The sequence below is a fragment of the Marmota flaviventris genome, chromosome 13 (assembly GCF_047511675.1).
Source record: "Marmota flaviventris isolate mMarFla1 chromosome 13, mMarFla1.hap1, whole genome shotgun sequence".
Lineage (NCBI taxonomy): Eukaryota > Metazoa > Chordata > Mammalia > Rodentia > Sciuridae > Marmota > Marmota flaviventris.
This window is the reverse complement of record NC_092510.1, coordinates 81,237,931-81,250,344: the sequence shown is the minus strand read 5'-3', so window position 1 is coordinate 81,250,344 and position 12,414 is coordinate 81,237,931. Positions and strand designations below refer to the sequence as shown.

Below are 12,414 nucleotides of genomic sequence, written 5' to 3'. Positions count from 1 at the left end.
TTATATTACAGGTACCCAGTGCAGTGTCCAGAACATAGTAGGTACATAATAATTGCAGGTTGAAGGAATGAATGGAATAACATAATTGACAGAGAAATGGAGGTTCTGAAAGCAGAACAAGCAGCCTAAATAACAACTTAACTATCCAAGTGTGAAATGCTAGATTAAAATAGATGGACTGTAATATCCTTAATTTAGAGCATATTAATTCAGAAGTTATAAAATAGCTTTTGATTAAACTGAATTTTATGCTTTTTCACTATCTGTGAAAAAGAAGATTAAATAAGATGGTGCAGATTTAATTGACATGGCAGCAATTTAGGAAGCATTCATGGACACTATGGAAAGGTTAAATTGTCACCTCTGTTCAAACAGTAGGTCAAACACTTTGAAGGTCCCTTCACAAAAGCAGAATTTTGACTAAGAAAATTCCTTCCTTTAACAAAAAGAAATAAAATAAAAATTCCTTAAATAAAACAAAATTCTAATTAAGCCTCCTCATAACTGAGACAGGATTTCCCTCTTAGGAATCAAATTAGGGGAAATTTTTATTATAAGAAAAATGACATCTTCAATGAGAAGCAAATGAACTCATTGGTAGCCTGTAAGTGTGCTCCTAACAATCAATGCTCAAGTATCTCTTTCCACCATTGGAGCCTGGAAAACTGGTGATCAGAACATGTACACAAGCAAAAGTTCCCAAGTTCCATCTCAGTAATACAAAACATGTTACCGTAAGTCTTCAAATACTCCCAGCCTTCTTATGTTCTGTTAGGACCCCAGCTAGAAAGAGCTGGTAGAGTCAGATTGGGTAACTGAGATGAGTTTCACAAGGGGATGGCTTCCCAAGGCCGTGGGGAGCTAAAGGAAATCAACAGGGATGGGGGAGAGTTCAGGGGCTAACCCAGCATCAGGAGGAGCCCCTGCCACACATCATCCTAAAGGAGCCCAGGAAGGAAGTGGTCAGAGAGAGAACTACAGCAAAAACTGTAGGGAGGGCTTCAGGCAGGTGCTCTGGCCCTCAGAAGAGGAGAGCCGCAGCTGCCCACCCACTACCCTACAGGAAGGGAGACTGTACAATAAGTGCAGTGACCTCACTGTCCCCAGACCTGGCTCTCCTGCTGGTGCCCTCCACTGACAGGCCCATCAGGAAGTCCAAAGGCAAGAAAGCCAAGCTGATGCAATGCGTAGAGGTCAGCCTCGCTGGGCACAGAGCTGAGGTGGGCAGAGAGGGGCGTGTGAGATGGAGAATATCCACACCCCTCCCCAAAACTTCTGCAAAGCATTTACTGTCTCATTCATGAGCTTTTATGCCATGTGTATTCCTAAGAATTGAGAGGGAAAAAAAGACAGAATTACTCTGTCAAAAACAATATTTGATAGCTCCTATCATTATAGGAAAGCAAGATTCATGGATTCATTCGCTCAAAGATATGGTAAAGGGAAGTCTTCCATCTGCTTGAAACGTGAAGAGATGAACTAATGAATAAAGATTTAGAAAAAAAATCAAATGCCCAATTTTTCTTTGATATAAGGAGGCTGACTCATAGTAGGGTAGGGAGGGGGATCATGGGAGGAATAGATGAACTCTAGATAGGGCAGAGGGGTGGGAGGGGACAGGATGGGGCATGGGGTTAGCAATGATGGTGGAATGTGATGGACATTATTATCCAAAGTACATGTATAAAGACATGAATTGGTGTGAATATACTGTGTATACAACCAGAGATATGAGAAATTGTGCTCTATATGTGTAATAAGAATTGTAATGCATTCCACTGTCATATATAAATAAAAAATGAAAAAAAAGTGTGTTACTTTTGAAAGTAGCAAAGAACTAAGAGTCTCATATCACAGGCTATGACAATCATCTGCCAAAAAGAGTAACTAAAATTTTTTAATTAAATCAGTGAACAACCCTAAAAAGTGCTATGCACTTCCACAGATCTCCATTGATTTTAAAATTTCTCTCCAAGTAAGGAGAGAATACAGGGGGTACCAGGGTTGATTGGGAGGTAGGGAACAGGTAAGTCATGGGGTAATCTATGTGGAGAGACTGGTTCCACCCCACAGAGATGCAGGAAGTGACAGCAACTGGGCTCCGTGTGCACTCTGCATCTTTGTTATCCATGAAACCCTAAAACTTAAAATGTAACATGGAAGAATAGTCCGGAGACAAGAGATAGGGAAAGAAATGGGGAATCACAATTACCTTGATGGATGACTTGCCCCACCCTGCTCCATAGATGCTAATCAAGGTCAACTGAGTTATAATAAATAAGCACCAATATCTGTCTATCCCAACACACACATACACACACACATACACACACACGCACACACACACACACAGCAGCGATATGTCACCTGAGTAATCCGATCACTCATGAAGCATTTCTTAAACAAAAGACATTGCAGAGTTTAAAAAAAAAAAACATTCATGAGACAAAATATCTGATCTAATGTCAATGTCTTCCCCTAATGGTAGTCTCCACCTTATTCCCAGGCAAACAGGTTTCCTCGATAGATCTGTGTCCATTTGCAAATGGGTGACAAATGCAAATCCTTCAATAGGTACAGATTCTATTTTGCATAGTTACTGCTTTTTTTTTTAAGGAAGGTTTATAAGCAGATATATATATTTCAGGAAACAAGCACAAGAATACATAAAATTTTCAGATAAATTCTTCTCCATACAAAGCAGTTAAAAAATTATGAACTCTTTTCTTTAATATTTATTTTTTAGTTGTAGTTGGACACAACATCTTTATTTTACTTATTTATTTTTATGTGGTGCTGAGGATTGAACCCAGGGCCTCACACGAGCTAGGCAAGCACTCTACTGCTGAGCCACAACCCCAGTCCTGAAATTATGAACTCTTTAAAAAAAAATAAACAAGTGCAAACTGAATTAGCAGAGTCAGGAAATAAATTGAAGGTAAGAATAAAACTATTACAGGGCTGTGGCTATAGCTCAGCGGTAGAGCACTTGCCTTGCAGGTGTGAAGCACTGGGTTCAATCCTCAGCACCACATAAAAATAAATAAATAAATATATCATGTCCACCTACAATTAAAAAAATATTTAAAAAAAAAAACTATTTCAGGCTGGGGCTATAGCTCAGTGGCAAAGTGCTTGCCTTACACGTGGGAAACACTGGGTTCGATCCTCAGCACCACATAAAAAAAAATACACAAATAAAAAGCATGCTGTCCATCTACAACTACAAAAAAAATTAAAAATAAAACCTATTTCAGACATGAAAGCTACATTAGAATGAAAATCAAACAAATGTTGCTTTAAAAGATAGTCAATTACCTATAGATTTTTAAAGATAAATAAACTCATGGGTAAATCAAGAAGGGAAAGAAAGCAATTTAAAATGAATAGTTAATGGCAGCCATAACCGTGAGATGCCCCTGCGTAGATAACAGAACAAATAGATCTTTTTAAAACTGAACACCAGGAAGAAAATATCTTTATGAAAAATAAAGGAAAACACAACTTTCCGATAAAAAAAAAATGACCATTGTCTAGGAAAACCCAACAGAGTGATTGCAGTGAGAAATATCACAGAGAAGTTACAAAGCTTTCAGTGCTTAAAAATAATTCTATCAATGATGAGTCAAAAGAATAAAAATAAAAATCACAGGGGCCAGGGAGGGAGAGTAGAAAGCAAGCCACCTACAAAGAGGAGATATCAGGCGAGCCTCAGATTTTTCCAGAGCAGCAGTCGATACCAGAACACAATGGAATGGTGTCTTACAGAATTATGAGGGGGAAAGACAGGATTCTATCATTTCATCCACAATTTGTTTGTTTATAGAAGCAAAAAGAATACCTTTGGTCTCTGCTTAAAAATGAGTCTTCCAGCTAAATACTGAATCAATATAAGAAATTCAGGAAAGAGTACAGTTAACGAAAGGGCTGCTGGTGATCTGATTCCATTTAGATCCAAGAGGGATGCTAAGCCAGAAACATGGGCCTGCCTCAGGACCTTTGCGACGACTCTTCCTTCTACAGTGAGGCTCGCCCCTCACTTTGTTCAAGTCCGCTCAAACTCTCCACCCCTGGATCCTGTTCCCTGACAACTTTACGAAAAAGGACTCTCCCCGTCCTCCTGCTTTATTTTTATTCTTAACGTTTGCCACTGTCTGACATTGAACTTTGCAGGTACTGTCTGTCTCATCTAATTAAATAGTATTTAATGGTTCACTGCTGTGTTCTCTATGCTTGGAACTGTGCTGAGGATGAAAAAGGTACTCAAAAAAAATGTTGATTGAATAATAAATGTTTAGAAACTGCAAATACTAAAAACCTTGGAAATGTCAAACCAACAATACAACGGCCACCGAGGGTAAATGCAGGATGAAAGATTTCCTCAACCTTAAGAGTAAGCAATCATTATCTACCAAGTCTGAATCCGACAGATTCTAGAAAAGCCTCCTTGACCACTTTCAAAAGCTGAAGAGATGTTTTGAGTTTTGCCTTTGTGAATTTTATCATCTCCGGGCTCCGTTGGATCCTCATATTTTACGGCTGGCTAGTGTTCTCTGAGATACCAACAAGTAGTGAGGACCAGTGACCACTGACAGCACCAATGCAGGACGCCAGACTAGCCAAACAGAAACTTCAGACATAAATATATAATGTGGCTAGGACTGTCAAGGATTGGGGGGGTCATAGGTGCTCTCAAAGGTTAAAGGTGGTGATGTGAGATTTTTAGAGACTTGAAAATAACCTGGAAAATTTTTTAATGTGTATATGCCCTCACCCAGCAATTTCATTTCTGGAAAATAGTATTCAGATTCATTTTCAAGGTTTACAAGGATGTTTGTTGTAGCATTGCATATAAGTTTCCATTAAAGAGGGGCTGATTGGGGCCAGGCATGGTAGCACATACCTATAATCTCAGTGGCTGAGGAGGCTGAGGCAGGAGGATCACAAGTTCAAAGCCAACCTTAGCAAAAGCAAGGTGCTAAGCAACTCAGTGAGACCCCGACTCTAAATAAAATACAAAATAGGGCTGAGAATGTGGCTCAGTGGTCGAATGCCCCTGAGTTCAATCCCCAGTACAAAAAAAAAAAAAGAGGGGCTGATTAACTATATTCCCAAAGTAAACACTAAGCAGTTAATAAAAGCAAATGAAGTAGGCATGTGTATATTGATACATAAAAGTATACACAATATAAAAGAAGTGGAAAAAGCAAGCTGCAGACAGTCTATGGCATCCCATAGGTAAGAGTGTCACCCATATTAACCTATGTCATTATGCGTTCCCAACTCTGTGGTTTGCTGGAAGACTCTGTGGAAGGATATTTTCAAACTGTTCTTGGTAACTACCTCTAAGACTGAGATTTGAAGGAAAGAATGGAAAATGGGGAGGTTTACTTTACAAACTTCCAAAGCATTCTATTTTTAAAAGCCGTACGTTATCATAAAATTTAACTTTCAAAAGCTTTGCACACTTTTTGGGGGGGATGCTGGTGCTGGAACCCAGGGCCTCTAGCATGCTGAGTGTGTGCTCCACTCCCCGAGCTACAGCCCCAGCCCCTACATGTGTGTTTAAACACATTTCTTTAAAGCTCACCATATGCTGAACACACAAAATGCCACAGGGCAGGGTTAGCAAGAAACCAGTTCAACAGCACCTCGCCTCCATAGTCACACAGGCCAAACGGGAAGGTCCTTGAAGATCGGGTCAGGGGTAGGGATGGCCCCCATTTATCCGGTACATAGAAGATATTCAGTAAATCCTGCTGAACAAGCGGAGAGCTGTGTGAGCAAAGGAAGGCTTCTGGTCAGGACCTGGGTTGATCTGTGATCCCAAGTCGCACCACACCCTTTCATAGCCCAGTTTTGCTCATTTGCAAAACCCCACGTAGAGGCTTCACCATCTCTTCTGGATGCCTTGAGCTCGTTCTGTGTCATAGGTGCATGTGAAAAACAGGTACCTATCAGCAGGTGGGGCATGTCACTTCCAGTCTGAGGCTGCCACCCGGGGCTGCAGGGATGGCAATAATGGAAGGCTCCCTGTGTTGTACTCTCTGTGCGGCTTCTCAGCCCACGCTGTTTGGAAGACTGCTCCGGAGAAGTGTGAGGCAAAGCTTCCAAGTGGTGTCTCATTAGTAACTGCATGTGCTGAAGTGTGTTCTCCCAAGCACATCAGCCCCACACCCCGCCCACCAAGGAGCCAGCCACGGACCTGCCATTGCCCGATACTTAGGTACTGCCCCAGAACACGGGCACTGAACGCAACGCGACACATCCCTGCCTCTGGCTCTCCAGGGGTGAGTCTTCTCTGATCCAAACATCCCGAAAAGGACACTTCAGCAAGAAAAGGTTGAGATCCAGTCACATGGTGTCCTGGTTGCTTATTTATTATCAGACGCTTTTCTTACTGAAGAACCTCTTGTTTTTATCAAAACCAATAATGCTCGGGAATGCATGACTATCTGTTCTTATTTTCACTTCATTTCCTTTTCATTGACAACCTAGGATTACTCCCAACTCTCAGATGTTGGCGCCCAACCAAGGTCTGGCTTTGAAAATCGATAGTCCCCTCTCCTTGAGCTATGATACGTTTTCCATGTCAGGTATTTTAAATCTCTTCAGAAGAAAAGATGTTTTCTTTATTTTTTAAATTTCTGAGTTGTGGTACTATAGAACACAAAGATCATCATGCCCATGTACAAATCTCTTTGGTGGCCCTCTGAAGCACTCAGGGTGAAATCCAAAGTCCCTGCATGGACTATTCCACACTCTGTGATCTACCTGGCCTCCTTCTTCAGTCTCACCTTGAGCCCATCTTCCGCCACACAACAAGCTCCGGCAACTACCCTTCTTTCAATTCATCCAACTTGCCAAGGTAGCTCCTGCCTCAGGGCCTTAGTATCAGCCCAGAATGCTTCTTCCCTTCACTTCTTTTTTAAAAAAATATTTTTAGTTATAGATGGACACAATACTTTTATTTGTTTATTTTTATGTGCTGAGGATCAAACCCATTGCCTCATATGCTAGGCAAGTACTCTACTACTGAGCCACAACCCCAGTCTCTCCCTTCACTTCTTACCTGGACAATTCCTACTCATCGTTCAGTTTTCCAATTAAATATCAGCTTCTCACTGCATGTCTGTAATCCCAATGACTTGGGAGGCTGAGGCAGGAGGATTGCATGTTCGAGTCCAGCCTCAGCAACTTAGTGAGACTCTTTCTCAAAGTAAATAATAAAAAAAAGTTGGGGCTGTAGCTCAGTGGTAGAGCACCCCTCGGTTCAATGTCTAGTACCAAATAAAAACAATCAGATTGTCAGAGAAGCTTCTCTGAGCTCCTAATCTAACCTATTTTCTCTTCTTGTAATTTTTTTTTTGTGTGTGTGTGTATGTGTCCTTTCCTTTTGTGGAAGTTATTGTGCCTGGCTTACTGGTTTGAAGTTTACCCCTTATTAGACTTTGAACTCCAGATGATGAGAATCATGACTGTTTTACTGACCATTGCTAATCTCAACAAATATTTGTTGGTTAAATGAAAAAAATAAAAAGTAAATGTCATTCCCTCTTCTAATTAATTTAGAAGGTAGACACAGTGAGTGAGGGAAACCAAGTCCCTTTCTCACTTATAATTCAAAGCAACCTGTGTGCTACAGGGGAGATTAGAGGTGAGGATTTGGATTGAGGGCAAGTACAGGACTTGGCACATGGGGACTAGTGTTAGACCCAAGAAAGGACAGAAAAGGTGTTATTCGGAAGGGGGTGGGGAGAACTATTTGTATTAAGGAAGTGGGGCCAAGAGCAGATGGACCACTGGAAATTGGAGAGGTTATGTGAAAGGTCAGGAGGACTTTGGAATGTCAAGTGGAATGGGGAAAGTCAAGGCCAGGTTGATCGGGTGAGAAGGAGGCTGTTGGACCCGGAGAGGGGAGAGAAGTCGTGTGCACAGGAGTCAGAGGGCTGGACAGGCCTCCTGCAGCAACCTTAGCTGGGGTCCAGGAGAAATGGTGGAAAGTTCCAAGGAGGCAAACTGAACGCAAGCCTTATGCTGTTCTGCCGCAGTCTGGCTGCAGCAAAATAACCCGGGGGGTGACGAATAACTTGTGTACGTTGATACAGCAGGAGTGGGAGCCGTTTATTGCAGGACAACAGAGGTATTTATACATTCCACACAGCTCCCGGGGAATCGTCCCGAACGCCACGAGGCTTGTCCAGGAACCCCCAGCCGGAAATATCTCTCCTGGAAATCCCTCCTCCTGCACTTCCCCAACCAATGGGAACTCTCGGGGAATCCCCGGAAATCCCCACGAGAACTCCAAAATAGTGCGAGAACTCAAAAGTTGCGGCAGAGGCGGATAGTAATGCCTCGCCTGTCAATCAATACTGTTGGCAAAATGACAGGGGCCATACAGACTCAGCCGTGGCTCTCAGCACTGTTCCACAGAAGGAAGTGGCCATGTGCTCTGCCCAGAGGAAATACACCGTACATGACATGAATAGCAGAGCATGAGGATGAAAGGAACTGCCCTTTAACCCCACACAGCAAGGTGACAGGGCCACTGTCAATCTCCTGTTACGGACAGCCTAGGAAAACAAATGAGGAGCCAGAATGGAGCAGGCAGAGGCCACGTTACCAGTCCCTGTCCTGTACACCATGCCACTATCGCTTCTGACTGGCTGCCCACAACGACCATGGTGACTTGGGACTGTGCTATTCTCACTGCCCTTTGGACATTCTGTTTCTGTATAATCTCAAAAAAAAAAAAAAAAAAAAGCTAGCTGCCAACCTGTTTCCCCATAAAATGTCAGTAGAAAATGCTGGACATTTCATAGTCATAATAAAAAATAGTCATGATAATAAATAACAGATCGTAGTTACAGAAAATAGGTGATATTAAGTATATTTTGTGCTAGGCTCTGTCCTAAGAATCACCCCCCCCCCAACACACACACTAATTTGTCTTAATTAATGTTCACAAAAATCACATGAAATAGTTACTATTAATATTCTAATTTTCCAGATGGGGCAAATGAGGTTCAGAAAGATTAACCCCCTTCAGCAATGTGTCCAAGGACTCAAACCCAGATACTCTGACTCCAGAGCCCAGCTCTTAACTGCTCTCTAGATTTGCACATAGCTTATAATTTACAAAGCCCTTTAGGAGATATACAAAAATTATCAGATCCTCTTAGTCATGCTTAATAGGGAGTAAGAAATATCTTTGTCTCCATTGTACAAATGGGGAAACTGAGGCTCAGAGATATTAAAATATTGGCATAGGACATCAATAGCACCAGTAGCAGGTAGGGCCTGAAATCCACCACTCCTAAGGCCACAGCATCTCTCACCATGCTTTAGCGAGCTTGTTGGTGAGGATTAAATTGCATCCACACGATCAGATACGCAGAGAATAAAAGCAGCATCTCGGGTGTATGGGGCTTAGCATGAAGGTCCTGATACCTGAAAACATGACATTATCTCCAATGTGAAATATGATTTCATGCGGCTCCAATGTCAGGGAGTATCCGTGGGAGGAGATCAGGAAGGGGAGAAGCTGACCAAGTGAGCGGGGCTCTAATAGCTGGCTCCAAAATTGAACCTTTCTGGGAGGGATTGGCGCCTGTCAGAGTGGCCCTGCTGCGGCAGCAGCTGGGAGACTGACCAAAAAGCAACGCAGGGATGCAAAGACAGAGGAGAGGGGAACCCTAGCCCAGACCCACCGCTGGGGCCCTTTATTGTGTCTTTTTCTGGGTGACGCCTCTCTTGTCTTCATGCCACTTCCTCCCCACCCCTCCCATGCAGTCAGTGTGCGTGGTGCCAAACCTTGTAATTGAACCTCTGGCCGCCGGTAGTACATTTCTTGTCCCTTTTCTCCATTATCCCAGAAGCAAATCAATTCTTCTGGGTCCTCCCCTGGTTTCTGGTAGCCAGGACCTTGCAGCCTTGGCTCCTACACCCACTAACTCATCATCCTTCCATTACGCGCTTCGCACGGAGCCACATTTGCTTCCGATCCGCAGTGACCGCCCCCCCCCCCTTTTAACTGCAGTCCAATAATGCTGACAAGGGTGGGAATCGGAAGTAATGGCTCTTGCGGCCAACTCCCTGAGCAGTCTAGGGGACGCCTAGAACGTGCTTCGCTCCTTAGCAGCATCTTCCCCGGGGAGGCCCTGCCGGCCAAGGGGAGCCGCACCAAACCCCCGCACCCCGGAGCTCCTACCCCTGGCCTCCTGCCGCCCTGGCGGCTGCTATAGAAACGCGAGGCGTACACTCTGGGCTGAAATGAAACACCCATGCTGGACGGGGACCGAGCCGGATCGGCCTGCTGCCTCGGTCACCATGGCAACGAGCCGAGAGTAGGCAGCGAGCGGCGCGCGGCGCGGGGATACTCACTCCATCGCGGGGCTCCGGGAGGCCGGGCGCGCTGCTGCGGGGCTCTCGGCGCTGCTCGCTCTGCCCGAGCCGAGCGCGAGGTGGAGCCGGAGTCGTCTGCCCTCCCCGCCCGCCCGCCCGCCGCACCCTCCTCCCCGGGAGGGTTGAAAGTGAACGCTCAGGCTTTCTCGGCTCCCAGCCTGCGAATAAAACGGGAAGCAATTGGATAATGTTGTTCGCCGGGCGCTAGACAAGCCACTCCACTTCGGGGTTTCGGGAGGGAGCGCGCCGGCAGCTGCGCGCCAGGCGATGGGGCCACCCGCGCGCAGTGCCCAGGCGCCCGCCCGCGGCGCCAGGTGCGCCCGGCGTTCCCTTGGGACAGGCGGCGCTGCGCCGAGCCTGGGGGCAGCAGCGGGCTGGGAGGGGGAGAGGGGCGGCTGCTGCGGGTGGCACAGCCCAGAGGGCGCAGGGACATGATTGAGTCATTGGCAAGGTTGCGGCTCTCGCCGCTTGGAAATTGCCAAGAGGCTCCTGGCCTCCGCAACCAGCAAGGCCGGCCCCCAGTGGGCTGGGCACGGGCTCGGGAGCCCCGCTGGGCCAGCCCCGGGGGCATCTGTCTGAGTTTCCCAAGGAAAAGTCCAGCTGCGTGGCGGCAAGTTAATGCGGTGTTTCATCACTTTGGTGACCCCGCGTCCTTCCCCGTGGCACTCCGTATTCGCGCCTGCCAGCAAGATGCTTGTCCGATGTAACTATTCCCTACTCTGTTTCTTGAAAAACAAAAGGTATATTGAATGCGATTCCCCAAATTACTGCAGCCCCCGCCCGTGTAATCATCTCCTCTGGGATGTGTATTCCCTGCCTACAGCAACCCCCACCCTCGGGAAGCCTGTGTTAACAGTTTTCAGAGCAGGAACCTGTTCCCCTCCAGGTGCCCGGCGGCTGCGATAAAAAGCACCTGGACAAGCTTCAAGCTTCCCTTGTATCTCACCGCCCAGTCCCTGACTTGGCATCTACTGGGTGCTGAGGAGGCAGCACGAAGCATTCGAATAGCCATCACAGTCCCTGCCCAAAGTGGAGCTCACCAGCCAAAGTAGAAAGACAACGCACAGACGGGAGAAAAACAAAGGCTGAAAATATTGGTATAAAAGTTAAGTAATAAGGAGCCTGGGAGGCTGAGGCCAGAGAAGTGCAAGGTCAAAGCCAGCCTTACAGCTTAAGCAGGCCCTAAGCAACTTAGCAAGATCCTGTCTTAAAATAAAATATAAAAGGGGCTGAGGATGTGGCTCAGTGGTTAAGTGCCCCTGGGTTCTATTCCCAGTACAAAAAAGTTGTTTCCAGTTTGTGGCAAATTGAAATAAAACCACCATAAACGTTGGTGTCCAGGTCTTTGGGTTGACAAGTGTTTTCTGTTGTGGTTGTTCTGGGAAAACACCTGGGGTGGCGCTTTCAGTTCTGAAACACTGCCCTTTACTTCTCTCCAGTCCTACTTGCAGTGTTTAAGCAGCCTCCCTCTTGGCCTCCTTGCCTCCAAACACATCTTCTTCCAACTCACTCAAGCCCAGAGCACAGCAAGCTTCCAAAGACACAGATCTAATCATATTGTTTCCTTGCCTAAAAGTTTTCAGTTGGACATTACTTAACCTTAAGAGAAAGGTTAAATTGAATTAAAATTAAAGGTTAAAAGGGCTGGGGATATAGCTCAGTTGGTAGAGGCCTGGGGTTCAATACCCAGCACCACCAAAAAAAAAAAAAAAAAAGTAAAGGTTAAATTAAGTTAATTAGGTACATCCTAAGTTCTTTTAAGTTAATAGATTGAGTGTAATAGTCTTCAAGTGCAACAGAAAAACAAGAATGTGTTCATTTTATAGGGCTGGGCTATACCTTATATACCTTATATAGCTTCTGCTATTTTAACTGTTGGAAAAACAGCTTTAGATTCAACAGACTGTTTAAAATTCCATCATATTCTTTGCTAGCTTTGTGAGCTTGAACCCATTAATTAACCTAAGTCTCAGGTTTCTTTCCCTATAATTGTGCCTATCTTTAATGTTG

General features: G+C 44.9%; 1 protein-coding gene across 3 annotated transcripts in view; it reads right to left on the bottom strand.

The window, feature by feature from the left end:
• Palm2akap2 (PALM2 and AKAP2 fusion) overlaps window positions 1-10,421 on the bottom strand; it is a 465,668-nt gene extending 455,247 nt beyond the window's left edge. For all 3 annotated transcript variants that reach the window (XM_071600827.1, XM_071600829.1, XM_071600828.1), the window contains exon 1: window positions 10,384-10,421. In XM_071600827.1, coding sequence (XP_071456928.1) covers window positions 10,384-10,388 — 5 coding nt within the window. In that variant the 5' untranslated portion in view covers window positions 10,389-10,421. The remainder of the gene's footprint in view (window positions 1-10,383) is intronic.
• Between the last annotated feature and the right edge of the window lie 1,993 nt (window positions 10,422-12,414).